This window comes from Thalassophryne amazonica, chromosome 4, assembly GCF_902500255.1.
Source record: "Thalassophryne amazonica chromosome 4, fThaAma1.1, whole genome shotgun sequence".
Lineage (NCBI taxonomy): Eukaryota > Metazoa > Chordata > Actinopteri > Batrachoidiformes > Batrachoididae > Thalassophryne > Thalassophryne amazonica.
This window is the reverse complement of record NC_047106.1, coordinates 14,189,125-14,209,796: the sequence shown is the minus strand read 5'-3', so window position 1 is coordinate 14,209,796 and position 20,672 is coordinate 14,189,125. Positions and strand designations below refer to the sequence as shown.

At 40.2% G+C, this 20,672-nt stretch overlaps 1 protein-coding gene across 1 annotated transcript in view; it reads left to right on the top strand.

Annotated features, from left to right (window-relative positions):
• LOC117509323 (cell adhesion molecule 1-like) overlaps nucleotides 1–20,672 on the top strand; it is a 154,874-nt gene that overhangs the window by 96,252 nt on the left and 37,950 nt on the right. Inside the window, exon 7 of the mRNA XM_034168985.1 lies at nucleotides 9,870–9,920. Coding sequence (XP_034024876.1) covers nucleotides 9,870–9,920 — 51 coding nt within the window. The remainder of the gene's footprint in view (nucleotides 1–9,869; nucleotides 9,921–20,672) is intronic.

Genomic DNA, 20,672 nt, shown 5'->3' with positions numbered 1-20,672 from the left:
GAGAGAACCAGGAAAAAGACATGCTGTGGAGGGGAGCAGAGATCAATCACTAATGATTAAATACAGAGTGGTGCATACAGAGCAAAAAGAGAAAGAAACACTCAGTGCATTATGGGAACCCCCCAGCAGTCTAAGTCTATAGCAGCATAACTAAGGGATGGTTCAGGGTCACCTGATCCAGCCCTAACTATAAGCTTTAGCAAAAAGGAAAGTTTTAAGCCTAATCTTAAAAGTAGAGAGGGTGTCTGTCTCCCTGATCCGAATTGGGAGCTGGTTCCACAGGAGAGGAGCCTGAAAGCTGAAGGCTCTGCCTCCCATTCTACTCTTACAAACCCTAGGAACTACAAGTAAGCCTGCAGTCTGAGAGCGAAGCGCTCTATTGGGGTGATATGGTACTATGAGGTCCCTAAGATAAGAAGGGACCTGATTATTCAAAACCTTATAAGTAAGAAGAAGAATTTAAAATTCTATTCTAGAATTAACAGGAAGCCAATGAAGAGAGGCCAATATGGGTGAGATATGCTCTCTCCTTCTAGTCCCCGTCAGTACTCTAGCTGCAGCATTTTGAATTAACTGAAGGCTTTTCAGGGAACTTTTAGGACTTTCTAATTTTAGAGATATTGCGTAAATGCAAAAAAGCAGTCTTACATATTTGTTTAATATGCGCTTTGAATGACATATCCTGATCAAAAATGACTCCAAGATTTCTCACAGTATTACTAGAGGTCAGGGTAATGCCATCCAGAGTAAGGATCTGGTTAGACACCATGTTTCTAAGATTTGTGGGGCCAAGTACAATAACTTCAGTTTTATCTGAGTTTAAAAGCAGGAAATTAGAGGTCATCCATGTCCTTATGTCTGTAAGACAATCCTGCAGTTTAGCTAATTGGTGTGTGTCCTCTGGCTTCATGGATAGATAAAGCTGGGTATCATCTGCGTAACAATGAAAATTTAAGCAATGCCGTCTAATAATACTGCCTAAGGGAAGCATGTGTAAAGTGAATAAAATTGGTCCTAGCACAGAACCTTGTGGAACTCCATAATTAACCTTAGTCTGTGAAGAAGATTCCCCATTTACATGAACAAATTGTAATCTATTAGATAAATATGATTCAAACCACCGCAGCGCAGTGCCTTTAATACCTATGGCATGCTCTAATCTCTGTAATAAAATTTTATGGTCAACAGTATCAAAAGCAGCACTGAGGTCTAACAGAACAAGCACAGAGATGAGTCCACTGTCTGAGGCCATAAGAAGATCATTTGTAACCTTCACTAATGCTGTTTCTGTACTATGATGAATTCTAAAACTTGACTGAAACTCTTCAAATAGACCATTCCTCTGCAGACGATCAGTTAGCTGTTTTACAACTACCCTTTCAAGAATTTTTGAGAGAAAAGGAAGGTTGGAGATTGGCCTATAATTAGCTAAGATAGCTGGGTCAAGTGATGGCTTTTTAAGTAATGGTTTAATTACTGCCACCTTAAAAGCCTGTGGTACATAGCCAACTAATAAAGATAGATTGATCATATTTAAGATCGAAGCATTAAATAATGGTAGGGCTTCCTTGAGCAGCCTGGTAGGAATGGGGTCCAATAGACATGTTGATGGTTTGGATGAAGTAACTAATGAAAATAACTCAGACAGAACAATCGGAGAGAAAGAGTCTAACCAAATACCGGCATCACTGAAAGCAGCCAAAGATAACGATACGTCTTTGGGATGGTTATGAGTCATTTTTTCTCTAATAGTTAAAATTTTATTAGCAAAGAAAGTCATGAAGTCATTACTAGTTAAAGTTAAAGGAATACTCGGCTCAATAGAGCTCTGACTCTTTGTCAGCCTGGCTAGCGCTGAAAAGAAACCTGGGGTGGTTGTTATTTTCTTCAATTAGTGATGAGTAGTAAGATGTCCTAGCTTTACGGAGGGCTTTTTTATAGAGCAACAGACTCTTTTTCCAGGCTAAGTGAAGATCTTCTAAATTAGTGAGACGCCATTTCCTCTCCAACTTACGGGTTATCTGCTTTAAGCTGCGAGTCTGTGAGTTATACCACGGAGTCAGGCACTTCTGATTTAAAGCTCTCTTTTTCAGAGGAGCCACACAGCGTCACTGCAGCAACCAACCAGTCCAGCTTTATGACAACTGTCGCAACAGCTACGCTTTGAGTGGCATTTTTCCTCTGTGAATCTGTAACACACAGATCAGTGTCCACGGATTTATAAAACTTGCACGATGTCGTAATAAAAAGGAAACACTTTGCAATAGGCATTTTAAAAACTCAGTGACAATCACAATTACATTGTACAACACAAACAGTGGAATGTCCGCATAAACTCCTCATGCCGACTTCTTCTGAAACTTCTCTGTTCTCTGACAACGTCCTGGGTGAACAGAGCCTTAAATTAGGATGTTTTCAGCTTGAAACAGCCAGATGGATGCCACCTCCGACCGCGCCATGCCGATCCGCTTTGTGAGCTGTCCTTAAAGCGAAAGAAACTCCACAACCTCTCATCAGCCGTTAAACTTTTCACCGAAAACCAGCAGAATTTCTCGAATAGTGTCCACTCGGATATCCCTCACAGGTCCTGAAAAATTTTGATAAAGCAACGCGCGCCGTCTGCAGCAGCGTCTCAGACGAAGGATTTCAGCTGAGAGGGCTGGACCAGTGCTCACTCAAAGCCTGCCCACAGGCGAATGACATCACCGATACGCGTGAAAAAACTCACGCATGCGCACGAGGGTTCAAGCATGTCTGGTGTAATCACACGTGATTCAAATCCATATAGTTTTTTTTTTTTATAAAACTGTCGGTTTCTTTTCTAATAGACCTCGTAAGTAGCTACATTAAATTCATTGTGGACTCACTACAGCTTTGTCCTTTTTCCATCAATTGAATAATCCAGAGTTTGACTCACAGAGCTCAGTGTGGAGCTCTGGTCAAAAGAAGAAGAAATAGAAGAAGAAAAGTGTGTTTTCTGAAGAGGACAGTAGTCATGTGACTTTTTCAGTGTTCCGTTTTTTTGACAGATTTTATTTGTCATGGCTGTCAGTTGTTTTCCAGCCATAGAAAGTCCAGTGAAAGATGTTACAGTGCATCCAGAAAGTATTCACAGCACTTCACGTTTTCCACATTTTACAGGCTTATTCCAAATGGGATGAAATTCTTTTTTTTTCCCCCTCAAAATTCTACACATAATCCCCCATAATGACAATCTGTAAAAAGCTTTGAGATTTTTGTAAATTTATCTAAAAAAAACCCCTAAGAAATCGCGTGTACATAAGTACTCACAGCCTTTGCTGTGAAACGCAAAATTGAGCTCACGTGCATCCTGTTTCTGCTGATCACATTTGAGATGTTTCTACAGGTTAATTGGAGTCCACCTGGGCTAAATTCATACATATAAGGTCCCGCAGTTGACAGTGCATGTCAGAGCACAAACTAAGCATGAAGTCAAATTAATTGTCTGTTGAGCTGCGAGACAGGATTGTCTTGAGGCACAAATCTGGGGAAGAGTACAGAAACATTTCTGCTGCTTTGAAGGTCCCAATGAGCACAGTGACTTCCATCATCTGTAAATGGAAGAAGTTTGGATCCACCAGGACTCTTCCTAGAGCTGCCCGCCCATTAAAACAGAGATCAGGGGAGAAGGATCTTAGTCAGGGAGGTGACCAAGAACCCGATGGTCATTCTGTCAGAGCTCCAGCATTCCTCTGTGGAGAAAGGAGAACCTTCCAGAAGGACAACCATCCCTGCAGCAATCCACCAATCAGGCCTGTATGGTAGAGAGGCCAGACGGAAGCCACTCCTTAGTAAAAGGCACATGGCAGCCCAGCTGGAGTTTGACAAAAGGCACCTGGAGGACTTTCAGACCAGGAGAAACAAAATTCTCTGGTCTGATGACACAAAGATTGAACTCTCTGGCGTGAAAGCCAGCCATCATGTTTGGAGGAAACCAGGCACCATCCCTACAGTGAAGTATGGTGGTGGCAGCATCATGCTGTGGGGATGTTTTTCAGCAGCAGGAACTGGGAGACTAGTCAGGATTGAGGGAAAGATGAATGCAGCGATGTACAGAGACATCCTGGATGAAAGCCTGCTCCAGAGCGCTCTTGACCTCAGACTGGGGCAATGGTTCATCTTTCAGCAGGACAATGACCATAAACACAAAGCCAAGCTATCAAAGGAGTGGCTTCAGGACAACTCTGTGAATCAATCAATCAACTTTTTTCTTATATAGCGCCAAATCACAACAAACAGTTGCCCCAAGGCGCTCCACATTGCAAGGCAAGGCCATACAACAATTATGAAAAACCCCAACGGTCAAAACGACCCCCTATGAGCAAGCACTTGGCAACAGTGGGAAGGAAAAACTCCCTTTTAACAGGAAGAAACCTCCAGCAGAACCAGGCTCAGGGAGGGGCAGTCTTCTGCTGAGACTGGTTGGGGCTGAGGGAAAAAACCAGGAAAAAGACATGCCGTGAAGGGGGGCAGAGATCGATCACTAATGATTAAATGCAGAGTGATGCATACGGAGCAAAAAGAGAAAGAAACAGTGCATCATGGGAACCCCCCCACAATCTACGTCTAAAGCAGCATAACCAAGGGATGGTCCAGGGTCACCCGATCCAGCCCTAACTATAAGCCTTAGCGAAAAGGAAAGTTTTAAGCCTAATCTTAAAAGTAGAGAGGGTATCTGTCTCCCTGATCTGAATTGGGAGCTGGTTCCACAGGAGAGGAGCCTGAAAGCTGAAGGCTCTGCCTCCCATTCTACTCTTACAAACCCTAGGAACTACAAGTAAGCCCGCAGTCTGAGAACGAAGCGCTCTAATGGGGTAATATGGTACTACGAGGTCCCTAAGATAAGATGGGACCTGATTATTCAAAACCTTATAAGTAAGAAGAAGAATTTTAAATTCTATTCTAGAATTAACAGGAAGCCAATGAAGAGAGGCCAACACGGGTGAGATATGCTCTCTCCTGCTAGTCCCCGTCAGTACTCTAGCTGCAGCATTCTGAACCAACTGAAGGCTTTTTTAGGGAACTTTTAGGACAACCTGATAATAATGAATTACAATAGTCCAGCCTAGAGGAAATAAATGCATGAATTAGTTTCTCGGCATCACTCTGAGACAAGACCTTTCTGATTTTAGAGATATTGCGTAAATGCAAAAAGGCAGTCCTACATATTTGTTTAATATGCGCTTTGAATGACATATCCTGATCAAAAATGACTCCAAGATTTCTCACAGTATTACTAGAGATCAGGGAAATGCCATCCAGAGTAACGATCTGGTTAGACACCATGCTTCTAAGATTTGTGGGGCCAAGTACAATAACTTCAGTTTTATCTGAGTTTAAAAGCAGGAAATTAGAGATCATCCATGTCTTTATGTCTGTAAGACAATCCTGCAGTTTAGCTAATTGGTGTGTATCCTCTGGCTTCATGGATAGATAAAGCTGGGTATCATCTGCGTAACAATGAAAATTTAAGCAATACCGTCTAATAATACTGCCTAAGGGAAGCATGTATAAAGTGAATAAAATTGGTCCTAGCACAGAACCTTGTGGAACTCCATAATTAACTTAGTCTGTGAAGAAGATTCCCCATTTACATGAACAAACTGTAATCTATTAGACAAATATGATTCAAACCACCACAGCGCAGTGCCTTTAATACCTATGACATGCTCTAATCTCTGTAATAAAATTTTATGGTCAACAGTATCAAAAGCAGCACTGAGGTCCAACAGAACAAGCACAGAGATAAGTCCACTGTCCGAAGCCATAAGAAGATCATTTGTAACCTTCACTAATGCTGTTTCTGTACTATGATGAATTCTAAAACCTGACTGAAACTCTTCAAATAGACCATTCCTCTGCAGGTGATCAGTTAGCTGTTTTACAACTACCCTCTCAAGAATCTTTGAGAGAAAAGGAAGGTTGGAAATTGGCCTATAATTAGCTAAGATAGCTGGGTCAAGTGATGGCTTTTTAAGTAATGGTTTAATTACTGCCACCTTAAAGGCCTGTGGTACATAACCAACTAACAAAGATAGATTGATCATATTTAAGATTGAAGCATTAAATAATGGTAGGACTTCCTTGAGCAGCCTGGCAGGAATGGGGTCCAATAAACATGCCGATGGTTTGGACGAAGCAACCAATGAAAATAACTCAGACAGAACAACCGGAGAGAAACAGTCTAACCAAATACCGGCATCACTGAAAGCAGCCAAAGATAACGATACACCTTTGGGATGGTTATGAGTAATTTTTTCTCTAATAGTCAAAATTTTGTTAGCAAAGAAAGTCATGAAGTCATTACTAGTTAAAGTTAATGGAATACTCAGCTCAATAGAGCTCTGACTCTTTGTCAGCCTAGCTACAGTGCTGAAAAGAAACCTGAGGTTATACTTATTTTCTTCAATTAGTGATGAGTAGAAAGATGTCCTAGCTTTACGGAGGGCTTTTTTATAGAGCAACAAACTCTTTTTCCAGGCTAAGTGAAGATCTTCTAAATTAGTGAGACGCCATTTCCTCTCCAACTTACGGGTTATCTGCTTTAAGCTACGAGTTTGTGAGTTATACCACGGAGTCAGACACTTCTGATTTAAAGCTCTCTTTTTCAGAGGAGCTACAGCATCCAAAGTTGTCTTCAAAGAGGATGTAAAACTATTGATGAGATACTCTAACTCCCTTACAGAGTTTAGGTAGCTACTCTGCTCTGTGTTGGTATATGACATTAGAGAACATAACGAAGGAATCATATCCTTAAACCTAGTTACAGCGCTTTCTGAAAGACTTCTAGTGTAATGAAACTTATTCCCCACTGCAGGGTAGTCCATCAGGGTAAATGTAAATGTTATTAAAAAATGATCAGACAGAAGGGAGTTTTCAGGGAATACTGTTAAGTCTTCTATTTCCATACCATAAATCAGAACAAGATCTAAGATATGATTAAAGTGGTGGGTGGACTCATTTACTTTTTGAGCAAAGCCGATAGAGTCTAATAATAGATTAAATGCAGTGTTGAGGCTGTCATTCTCAGCATCTGTGTGGATATTAAAATCGCCCACTATAATTATCTTATCTGAGCTAAGCACTAAGTCAGACAAAAGGTCTGAAAATTCACAGAGAAACTCACAGTAACGACCAGGTGGACGATAGATAATAACAAATAAAACTGGTTTTTGGGACTTCCAATTTGGATGGACAAGACTAAGAGTCAAGCTTTCAAATGAATTAAAGCTCTGTCTAGGTTTTTGATTAATTAATAAGCTGGAATGGAAGATTGCTGCTAATCCTCCGCCACGGCCCGTGCTACGAGCATTCTGACAGTTAGTGTGACTCGGGGGTGTTGACTCATTTAAACTAACATATTCATCCTGCTGTAACCAGGTTTCTGTTAGGCAGAATAAATCAATACGTTGATCAATTATTATATCATTTACCAACAGGGACTTAGAAGAGAGAGCCCTAATGTTTAATAGACCACATTTAACTGTTTTAGTCTGTGGTGCAATTGAAGGTGCTATATTATTTTTTCTTTTTGAATTTTTATGCTTAAATAGATTTTTGCTGGTTATTGGTGGTCTGGGAGCAGGCACCGTCTCTACGGGGATTGGGTAATGAGGGGATGGCAGGGGGAGAGAAGCTGCAGAGAGGTGTATAAGACCACAGCTCTGCCTCCTGGTCCCAACGCTGGACAGTCACAGTTTGGAGGATCCAAGAAAATTGGCCAGATTTCTAGAAATGAGAGCTGCTCCATCTAAAGTGGGATGGATGCCGTCTCTCCTAACAAGACCAGGTTTTCCCCAGAAGCTTTGCCAATTATCAATGAAGCCCACCTCATTTTTTTGGACACCACTCAGACAGCCAGCAATTCAAGGAGAACATGCGGCTAAACATGCCACTCCCGGTCTGATTGGGGAGGGGCCCAGAGAAAACAACAGAGTCCGACATTGTTTTTGCAAAGTTACACACCGATTTAATGTTAATTTTAGTGACCTCCGATTGGCGTAACCGAGTGTCATTACTGCCGACGTGAATTACAATCTTACCAAATTTACGCTTAGCCTTAGCCAGCAGTTTCAAATTTCCTTCAATGTCGCCTGCTCTGGCCCCCGGAAGACAATTGACAATGGTTGCTGGTGTCGCTAACTTCACATTTCTCAAAACAGAGTCGCCAATAACCAGAGTTTGATCCTCGGCGAGTGTATCGTCGAGTGGGGAAAAACGGTTAGAGATGTGAACGGGTTGACGGAGTACACGGGGCTTCTGTTTAGGGCTACGCTTCCTCCTCACAGTCACCCAGTCAGCCTGCTTTCCCGACTGCCCGGGATCTGCCAGGGGGGAACTAGCGGCAGCTAAGCTACTTTGTGAATGTCCTTGAGTGGCCCAGCCAGAGCCCAGACCTGAATCTGACTGAACATCTCTGGAGAGATCTGAAAATGTCTGTGCACCGACGCTCCCCATCCAATCTGATGGAGCTTGAGAGGTGCTGCAAAGAGGAATGGACCAAACTGCCCAAAGATAGGTGCATCAAGCTTGTGGGATCATATTCAAGAAGACTTGAGGCTGTAATTGCTGCCAAAGGTGCATCAACAAAGTACTGAGCAAAGGTGTGAATACTTATGTACACGCGAATTCTTAGTTTGTTATTTTAAAAAAATAGCAAAAACTAAAATAACAAAAAAAACTTTTTTCCTGTTGTCATTATCAGGTGTTGTGAGTAGAATTGTGAGGGAAAAAATCAATTTGCTGCATTTTTGAGTGAGGGGAAAAAAAATCAATATGCTGCATTTTTGAATAAGGCTGTAACACAACAGAATGTGGAAAAAGTAAAGCGCAATACTTTGTGGATGAACCCTATTTGTTCAGTGATGTCATTTTTCTACAGATTTAGCTGACACTGCCCATGATAACGCACAAAATAATTCCAAACTGAACTCTCACTCTCACTCTCTCTCTCTCTCTCTCTCTCTCTCTGAGTGCACATGCACAGTAAGGAAATATCACAGCAAACCGCTCAAAATCCATTGAATATGTCAAAAAAGTAGCAAATCTCCGTGGAAACATAACATAATTTGTAACACACACACTCCACCTGAGACAACAACACACGCAAGGGCCACTGAAGCAGTTACACAGAAAGGTGTTTTTGCGTCACCTCTGCAGATCAGGCGTGTTTTAAGGCACACTGCAGACTCACAGCTGCCGGCGTTCTGTGTAAAGGATGCCTTAAGTGGAATAAGCAGCATCCGAAAGTGGATGGATGGAAGTCCACACTCTGTTTTATTTTACAGATAACACAAGTGCAAAAATAGACACACAGCAGGTCGGAAATGCTGACACAAAGACACAGACAAAGATGCAGCAACAAATGTCCAATCTCATTACGGCCTCCTACTGAACAGTCCTCTGCAGCAGCACAGATTCTCATGTGGTGTCATCAATAATAACACAAAAAAAGATTTTTCACCACATGGCCCAAAATGACCAATTGCTCTGAATTTCTGCCGTTACTAATTCTAAAAGATGTTTTTGTTATACAGTATCATTTTCATAGACGGGATGACTGGACTCCAAAATACCCCATTTTAATCCACAAACTCCTCGTTAAAACAGCAAAAGCCACCGAGGTAAAAGATGTTTCTAAAAGCCAGAGAATATCCACTTTGAAAACGTTACAGGAAAATTTTATCCAAATGTGATATTACCATAGAAGCTACAGCTAGCTTGAGGAGACCTGATGTATTAATTTTCAAAAGACCTATGAAAAAACACAACCTTTGTCTCTTTCTTTGCTCCTGCCTTCCTTTATTTCTTATACATGTTCTTTATTTTTTTCCACTCTTTTCATCTAGATGCTCCCACTACTATCCCCTCACCCACCACCAATCCAGCCAACACGCAAGGTACTGTACGACCCATTACTGTCCCTCTCAGCATTCATCTGTGCGTGTATGTGTGTGCATGTGAGATCACAGACAGAAGAACTAGGTCTTGCTTGTAAAGGCTAAGAGACACTGTGGATGGCCACTTTTAATCAGATAGCACTGCTGATCGGTGACATTGAGGACAGGCAGCGCTGCGCTGTCAGAGGCGCCTGTCATGACCCTTTTCCAGTCACATGTTTGATTGGTGAAAATATAGCGACTCTGCCTGGCTGTTCTGCTATCTTATCAGCATCTGCAGTGATATCTCAACCGGCCCATCCATCATATTAAAATGCCCTTTACATCTCCCCTACAAATGCCAGTCACATCTCGTCTTTGCGAGGCTGAAAAACATCAATAACTATTTTCTCAGAGACACATGAAATGAATGAAAGGCAGTTCATTTGCAGTGTTTATAGCCGAGCAACCTTTTGCCATCTTCACAGCACACCGTTTCATATTTGGATTCAGGTGTGCTTCAAAAATTTATTTCAATAATCATTTTTTTTAAAGCTATTATTTCAAAAAGCATCACTAAGGCAACACAGATGGCGAGGCAACCAGGGGAGCTGACATTTGGATATGCCACAATGTGACATTTTAATACAAAAAAGTGTCTTTAAAGAATAGATCGCTTTATCAATAGCTGTTTTAGCAATGCAGCAATTTTCACCCTTTTGTTGTTATCACCATACTGCAACTCACATGGTGTTTAAAAAAGGAATGTTAAATATAGCAAAGAAAGGTTTGATTTCTTTAGTTTGAAATTGCTTCAAAAAGGTTCTTCTATTGAATGCAACATTGAGATGTACTTTTTTATTACCTTTGTTAGGAGGTGACGATTGAACACGTTTATTGAATTATTAGTCGACTTGTACACTCACACAGATTTTCATTCAACACTGTAAAGGTTGTGCACAAACTGGAATATACAGTGCAAACCACTAAACTTTGGAATGGAGCTGGGGGGGGGTAAGTAAGGGAATTCTCTGACTGGGTGGTTGCCATGCAGGATCCAAGGTGGTTCTGCGGTGTTGGCATCAGTGCATAATCCCAGATTTGACTTAGCTTGCCAGATAGAGCACATCAGAACATCAGTTTCTCATTGAAATTGCTGTAAAGCTTCGGCCTGAACACAATTCCAAAAACTTCTAGTAGAGTAAAAAGTTAAAGGCGAGAGTCCAATCAAAGCAGTGTTTCTTTTTGGCATTTCTCTTCATGACATTTCATCTTCTATATACGCTCATGGTCAGTACTGTGCAAAGTCTTAAGTATCCCATAAAAAGCCTAATGCCACACTGATTTTCAGCGAGTTTTATGAAAACTTTAAATACGTCCTCAAAGACTATTTAATTTGGAGACTGATTAATTTAAAAGAATGGAAAGATTATTCATTTATTGATTCATTATTAGCTACTGTGATAGTTGTTTGACTAATGAATGGACTTACTGAAACAGTTGAAAGAAAACTTGGCAAAAATCTAAAACATCACTAAAAAAAATCCACATGGCTGATTCTGTGATGGACCGTTCACATGACCGATGGCCCACAAAAAACCACACTTCAACATCTGAACTAACAGTGGTGCTTTGTGTAAAACATTTTTTGAAAAACTATGCAGAAATGGGAGAAGACACTCTGTTACTTGTTCCAGTTCCTGAGCCATTCATGCATCAAAGCAGATCATCATTTAGTTTTTCTATTCTGTGCGCTTGCTGGAGAATCTTCACGCCCACTTTGTCGTTGACCTTTATTTTTTGACCAATCACCAGTCTATACTAGTTTGTGTTGCTGCAGAAGCATTTCAGAAAAGGCCTTATACATGTTCAAGTGAGTACCATATTTTCTGGTGTATAAGTCGTGGTTGATTGACTAGTTTGGGAGGCCCTGCAACTTAACTCAGGTACGACTGTTTATTTTGTCTCAGGTCGTCAGTGAGGTGGCAGGGATGTCATTGCACAGTCGCGGCATCATTTCAGCTCTCCGAGCTCTCCGCGGCTGTGGCTCCAGTCGAAACATGAAGTTGTTTTGCACAACTGCGCATGACTTGGCATTTTTTCCCCATAAGCCATCACAGCAGTGACACCGAGGCAGCTGTCTCCCCGTTTTCCACTGTAACATTTCAGCAATTTCCAAAAGACAGCCTTGAAAGAGGATTTACTGTGATTTATGCAATACATGCTGGGAGGATGTAATTGAGCTTTCTTGCAGTTCACTTCCCTCCTAAATACGCTGTCACAGGGGCAACGCTAAGCTGGTTTGGGGTAGATTGTTTTGCACCACCTTAATCAGCATAGTATAGCTTTTTCTTCTCACCAGTGAAATATAGCAAAGTTTCTTATTTGCTAATTAGAACCAGCATGTGACTCAGCAGTTTTGTTGCTACAACCAGCTGTTCCTTATCCAGCTCATCAGGGACAGAAGCTTTACTTCCGTTTATAATCCTGACTGTCCCAAGCCAACCACGGATTTCTTTATCATGACATATTGTCTTAAGAGTTTCAGTTAATAATAAAGTTCTAATTGATTATTTTCTAAATTAATTGTAAAAGAAAAAGAATTACAGAGTAATCAAGTTATTTAGTCAATTCACACAATTTTTAATGTTTTTTTATGTTAATGTACTGTCTTAATGTATTTATAAATTGTTTAGGTACTTGTTATCATATACACACTGTTATTATTATCAGTATTATTGTTATTATTATTATTATTTTATTTTTACTTCTATTTTGTCATTTGATTTTTAAATGGACCACAGTGGAAATACGTGTTTTCAGTTTCTTGTGTCATCCATCAATTATATTATGTACTTATATTGAACTTACTAAATAAAATCACACACACGCACACACACAGATGATTTACCACCCCCTGCTAGAATGATGTGTGAGTCCAGAATGTAGTGAGCAATGGCCACTGTTCAGTGTTGTTTGCCAATATCTGTTTTTCCAAAAATATTAGTCTTACCTACATTCTGTTTTGGCGCTGTTCATCCTTGAACCAAAACACATAAGCATACCAAACGGCAAATGTCAGGTCTCCCCAGTGTGTCCATGATCAAAGTCATACACATACACACATGAATGTCAAGCTTTTTGTCTTTGCTGCATTCTGCTGCAAGCAGATGCTTCTAGTTTTACACATGCACAGAGATGGTGGCGGAAGACAACAAATGCAGTACTGGTTTCACTCACGGGAATAGCAACATGACACTTAACTCAGTCATGGTAACATTAACATGACACTTAACTCACTCATGATAATGCCAACATGACGCTTAGCTAAACTGACTAAACCAATTGAAATACAAAAACACAACAGATCCATAACACTAACAACACGTAAACTAACATGAACCACAATAACAACATTTAAAACCCCAAAACCTTGAACTCCCATAGTGCACTGCAACACAACATCCATTGTTCACTGTTGTTAGCTAATATCACTAATTTCTCCAAAAATATTAGTCCTATCAATTTTCCATTTTTTGCAGCATTCATCCTTGACTGAAAATACATAACCATACCAAACAGCAAATGTCAACTCTTCCCAGTTTCTCCGTGATCAAAGCTATACACACACACACACACACACACACACACACACACACACACACACACACACACACACACACACACACACACACACACACACACACATCAGTGGTGGGCACAGCTAACAGAAAATGAAGCTTTGATAACCATTAATCTGATAACTGAAAAGTTATCTTTTATAACGCTAAACCGATAAACTGCTAAAACAGTTTATCTTTATTATAGATAACCGATAACTTTTAGTATTGATTTGGACGCGGCCACATCAGATTACACTGTTGGCTTCTGATAAACCAGTTTCACTTTCACTTTTCGCTGCTGGGTAAATTCAAGGATCACAAACACATAAGAATGCACGAAAAATGAATGAATAAAAAAATCCCCCAAAATGTCATCATCTTTCAAAAACAGTAAAGCACAGTATTAGAAGTCACAGACTACGTTTACATGCAGTCAATAACCCTTTCATAACCGGAATATTAGCAATAACCCAGTTGCGCACGGCCATGTAAACACCCACAAAAACCCGAATATGCTGATATTCCGGTTTTTAAAAACCCGAATAAGACCCCTGGGTTACTCCTTTTCTAACCTGAATATCAGGTCATATAAACGCGCATCGAGATATCCCATAGAAAGAACATTATTTTGTGGTCTGCGCATGTCCTATCCGCAAGGAGTCTTGGTCTTTTGAGTATGGCAACTACTTGTATGCGGCACGCACAACCCACCGGACACCACAGAAGCAGAGATAAACAGAGCATTGTGTTCTGCGTCCTTATCAGGCGGGCCGGTCAGCATCACCGTGATTGCTCTGCCTCCGATGCGCTTACTGAGTCTGCGGGCTTGGTAAACGCCGCAGCAGGCCACTCACACCGCCCCCCTCTCTGCTGTGTGGAGCTGCGCCAACTATGCCAACAGGTCCAGAGACTACACTCGCTGTTTTGATGCGGAGTGTCCAGAAGACACTCATTGACAACCCCCACATTGCTAAAAGGGCTGGATCAAAGCATATTCATTTAAAGTTGACTGGGAGGGAAAAGTGCAGTAGGAAAAGATGCACAGGCAACAGGGACAGCCATACCATTAAAAAGATTGCCAAGCAAAGTTGACTGAAGACCTTGTGAGAGCTTAACAAGGAGTGGACTGAGGCTAGTTAGCACATCAAGAGCCATCACGCATAGACGGGTGATTCTTAGACTACGGGCACTTATTATGTCCTTTGATCATATTGTATGAAAAACAGAAAAAAGGGGAAATTTCACACTTTTATAGTTATCTTTACAATGAAAGTGTTTTAAGAAATTTGTTCTAGTAGTCTATGATGACTTTTTCACCTTTTTCAGCATCATTATATGCAAATATTGCCGTTTTGTGCTTGTCCCACACCCAGACTTTTGATCTTCAATGATAAAAATGAATGGTAAAGAAACGTTTTTTCTAATGTTTTAAAATATATCTGAATAAAATATCAGTAAAATAATCAAAACATAATTGGGGTATTCAATGTCATACAACTGTTGTGATTGTTTTAATCAAAATGTAGTTGTCCCACTCTATTGCCGTAATTTCCACCACAACACTGTAATGTCCCTTTAAACAGTTTGTATGAAAGATTGTTTGGGTAGTTTCTATGGAGATAAACAGTGACATCAGAGCACATGTATATAGCGCCAAATCACAACAAACAGTTGCCCCAAGGCGCTTTATATTGTAAGGCAATGGTGTGGTGGAAATTACATTTACAAGGCCAATAGTGCCCGTAGTTAAAGAATCACCCAGACATGTCCAGAAAATGGGCTACAAGTGTCACATTCCGAGTGTCAAAGCAATCCTGAACCAGACACAATGTCAGAAGCAGACGTGTGCTAAGGAGAAAAAGAACTGGACTGTTGCTCAGTGAACTTATATTTCCTTTTGTCACAGAAAAGTAAATTTATATTTCATTTGGAAGTCAAGGTCCCAGATTCTAGAGTAAGCGTGGAGAGACACAGGATCTAAGTTGTGTGAATTCCAGTGTGAAGTTTCCACAGTCAGTGATGATTTAGGGTATCATGTTATCTGCTGCTGTTGGTTCACTGTGTTTTATCAAGTCCAAAGTCAGCACAGCCATCTACCATGAGATTCTGGAGCATTTCATGCTTTATGGAGATGCTGATTTACTTTTCCAGCAGTACTTGGCACCTGCCCACAGTGCCAAAAGACTAGTAGCTGGTTTGCTGACCATGGCATTACTGTACTTGACTGTCCAGCCAACTTGCCTGAGCTGAACCCCACAGCGAGTCTATGGGGTATTGTCAAGAGGAAGAAGAAACACTAGACCCAACAATACAGGCGAGTTAAACAGTGCCACCAAAGCAACCTGGGCTTCCATAACACCTCAGCAGTGTCACAGGCTGATCGCCTCTGTCACACTAAATTGATGCAATAATTCATACAAAAGAAGTACTGAGTACACAACTGAACACACTCATCAGTAGTTAGCCCTTTCTGCATTATCAGTCTTTTTTGGATTGAATGAAATTCAAATTTTTGAGACACCCAATTGTTTTGTTGTTGTTTGTTATTTGTTTTGTCTTAGCTGTAAATAGTAATTAGCTAAATTAAAATGAAAAACTGTTTATGTATTTGTAATATGTAATTAGTCTATAATACATAAAATTTTCACTTTCTGAAATACCTGACAAAATATGTGGAATTTCTTTATAATATTAATTTTTTTTTTTTTTTTTTTTTTAGATGCACCTGTCTCTCAGGTGATACTTTTAAAAGACTTTCATCTGATGAAGACAGTCCTAAGTTGGCTCATACAAAATGTAACTTAGTAGCAACATCATCATGCTGTTTTCACATGGTGGCAGCAGACCTCCTGTTGTCTGCAGTAGCAGTTTGAAGGTGACGACATCAGGCTCCACCATTTTCACATGCAGTAATTTACTTATTTGAAAGATACTGAGTGTTTTGCGCATATTTATATTAAAATATGAGGCCCTGGTTTGCATGGTAGCTTAAAAATAGGTCTGCTTACTATCAGAAAAACCTGTGATGTGCCACTGTTCAATATTGTGATGATAATATGACTTTCAATAAAGGAACAAATATATAGGCAAAAAAATGACTTAAGCACTTTCACCCAGAGGTCATTTGATACCAGCTTTGTGGCTAAGCATGTCAGTAAAAGAAGACTCTTTAAAATAAAAGTTTACTTTTCGAGTTGTAAAAGAGCCGTATGCTAACTGTTGATCTAACGTAGCTAGATGGTGCAATTTTATGTTTCTACTAAAAAACATCATTTATACAATGATGTGATTTAATGATTTCTAGTACTGAACAGATGAAGCTCAGGGTTTTTCTTTATGAGTGCCTCTTAAAATCTCTCCACACCTTATTGTGATCATTTCAAAATACTATTGACATTTATATATGTACTACTTATACTTAAGATATGGCAAATTTGCTGTGATTTTTTTTTTTTTTTTTTTTACCACCAGTATGCCCACTTATTGGGCCTCATGTATCAATGTTGCGCACTTGTGGCATAAATTTATAGCGTAAACTTGAAATACACCAAAGTCGCTGTGACATGTATCAAGCAGTGCGCACCTGCCCATTTCTGACGTACGCCTGACGTGATCTTGATAAATGCGGCGGGTGGAAACGATCGTAATTATAATAAACACGCCCATAAATATTCACACTTCGCTTCAGACACACCCTCATTTTACGACATGGAAGCCGGGAAGACGGCAATGACAAAGAACTCCACCAATCACGACGCGTGCCAATAGAGCGCCGAAAGCGGCTGTGGTATCAATTGTTTTGTACAACCCCTGGCAAAAATTATGGAATCACCGGCCTCGGATGATGTTCATTCAGTTGTTTAATTTTGTAGGAAAAAAGCAGATCACAGACATGACACAAAACTAAAGTCATTTCAAATGGCAACTTTCTGGCTTTAAGAAACACTATAAGAAATCAATCAATTCAATCAATCAATTTTTTTTTTATATAGCGCCAAATCACAACAAACAGTTGCCCCAAGGCGCTTTATATTGTAAGGCAAGGCCATACAATAATGATGTAAAACCCCAACGGTCAAAACGACCCCCTGTGAGCAAGCACTTGGCTACAGTGGGAAGGAAAAACTCCCTTTTAACAGGAAGAAACCTCCAGCAGAACCAGGCTCAGGGAGGGGCAGTCTTCTGCTGGGACTGGTTGGGGCTGAGGGAGAGAACCAGGAAAAAGATATGCTGTGGAGGGGAGCAGAGATCGATCACTAATGATTAAATGCAGAGTGGTGCATACAGAGCAAAAAGAGAAAGAAACAGTGCATCATGGGAACCCCCCAGCAGTCTACGTCTATAGCAGCATAACTAAGGGATGGTTCAGGGTCACCTGATCCAGCCCTAACTATAAGCTTTAGCAAAAAGGAAAGTTTTAAGCCTAATCTTAAAAGTAGAGAGGGTGTCTGTCTCCCTGATCTGAATTGGGAGCTGGTTCCACAGGAGAGGAGCCTGAAAGCTGAAGGCTCTGCCTCCCATTCTACTCTTACAAACCCTAGGAACTACAAGTAAGCCTGCAGTCTGAGAGCGAAGCGCTCTATTGGGGTGATATGGTACTACGAGGTCCCTAAGATAAGATGGGACCTGATTATTCAAAACCTTATAAGTAAGAAGAAGAATTTTAAATTCTATTCTAGAATTAACAGGAAGCCAATGAAGAGAGGCCAATATGGGTGAGATATGCTCTCTCCTTCTAGTCCCCGTCAGCACTCTAGCTGCAGCATTTTGAATTAACTGAAGGCTTTTTAGGGAACTTTTAGGACAACCTGATAATAATGAATTACAATAGTCCAGCCTAGAGGAAATAAATGCATGAATTAGTTTTTCAGCATCACTCTGAGACAAGACCTTTCTGATTTTAGAGATATTGCGTAAATGCAAAAAAGCAGTCCTACATATTTGTTTAATATGCGCTTTGAATGACATATCCAGAAAAAAAGATTGTGACAGTCAGTAACGGTTACTTTTTTAGACCAAGCAGAGGAAAAAAATATGGAATCACTCAATTCTGAGGAATAAATTATGGAATCACCCTGTAAATTTTCATCCCCCAAACTAACACCTGCATCAAATCAGATCTGCTCGTTGACATTGACCCTATGCCATGACATTGACCCTATGTGTCTTTTTGCAAGGAATGTTTTCACAGTTTTTGCTCTATGGCAAGATGCATTATCATCTTGAAAAATGATTTCATCATCCCCAAACATCCTTTCAATTGTCCGAAATATCAACGTAAACTTGTGCATTTATTGATGATGTAATGACAGCCATCTCCCCAGTGCCTTTACCTGACATGCAGCCCCATATCATCAATGACTGTGGAAATTTACATGTTCTCTTCAGGCAGTCATCTTTATAAATCTCATTGGAACGGCACCAAACAAAAGTTCCAGCATCATCACCTTGCCCAATGCAGATTTGAGATTCATCACTGAATATGACTTTCATCCAGTCATCCACAGTCCACAATTGCTTTTCCTTAGCCCATTGTAACCTTGTTTTTTTTCTGTTTAGGTGTTAATGATGGCTTTTGTTTAGTTTTTCTGTATGTAAATCCCATTTCCTTTAGGCGGTTTCTTACAGTTCGGTCACAGACGTTGACTCCAGTTTCCTCCCATTCGTTCCTCATTTGTTTTGTTGTGCATTTTTCGATTTTTGAGACATATTGCTTTAAGTTTTCTGTCTTGACGCTTTGATGTCTTCCTTGGTCTACCAGTATGTTTGCCTTTAACAACCTTCCCATGTTGTTTGTATTTGGTCCAGAGTTTAGACACAGCTGACTGTGAACAACCAACATCTTTTGCAACATTGCGTGATGATTTACTCTCTTAAGAGTTTGATAATCCTCTCCTTTGTTTCAATTGACATCTCTCGTGTTGGAGCCATGATTCATGTCAGTCCACTTGGTGCAACAGCTCTCCAAGGTGTGATCACTCCTTTTTAGATGCAGACTAACGAGCAGATCTGATATGATGCAGGTGTTAGTTTTGGGGATGAAAATTTACAGGGTGATTCCATAATTTTTTCCTCAGAATTGAGTGATTCCATATTTTTTTCCTCTGCTTGGTCTAAAAAAGTAACCATTACTGACTGCCACAATCTTTTTTTCTTGATTTCTTATAGTGTTTCTTAAAGCCAGAAAGTTGCCATTTGAAATGACTTTAGTTTTGTGTCATGTCTGTGATCTGCTTTTTTTCTACAAAATTAAACAACTGAATGAACATCCTCCGAGGCCGGTGATTCCATAATTTTTGCCAGGGGTTGTAGTATATAATCAATAAAGTGTTACAGTGGTCCCTCATTAATCACTGGAGTTACGTTCTAAAAAATAGCCCGTAATATGCGAAACCACGACGTAGTCAGCGTTATTTTTTACAATTATTATAAATGTTTCAAAGCTGTAAAACCCCTCACTACACAGTTTATACACTTTCTCAATCAGGCATGAACATTTTCTCACTTTTCTCTCATGTGTAAACACTCTCAAAGTTCAAACATTAGTAGGAAAATAATACCAAACTGTTTTCAGGTCCAAACATTTGTTTGAGAAATAAAAATAGAACGTTTTCCTATAAATAATTATGATGGCATTTAGAACTAACGAATTAATTTTAACGATCAACGAACGAGGTCGGACACATAAGAAATTATTAATAGTGACTGACCAGTATTTCACAGATCGGGCCTCTGCGTCCTGACGCCGCACCTTTTTCCACTCACATCTCGCTGCAGGTGTTTGTTTCCGACTGACAAACACAGTTATGAGTAGTTGTTGGCGCTCTTTTCTCTTCTGGGCGACAAGATTCTTATAAACAGATACGCAGAACACAGAACACTGTAAAAAAAAAAAGGCATGCAAAATTGGACTAAAAACTCTGCGAGACTCCGAGGCCACGACAGGTGAACGGCGTTATAGCGAGGGACAACTGTATTCTCTTTTCACATGTCAATAATTCTTGACGTGGATATTTGCTCGCTCAATTAATAAGACACGCCTAGTCTGTCAGATTTCTTTATTTTTTAAATGTATTTCTATATTTATTTTATTGTGACAACCGAATGGAGACGACAAAACCTGGTTGCAGCACGGGTGAATTAAGGGAAT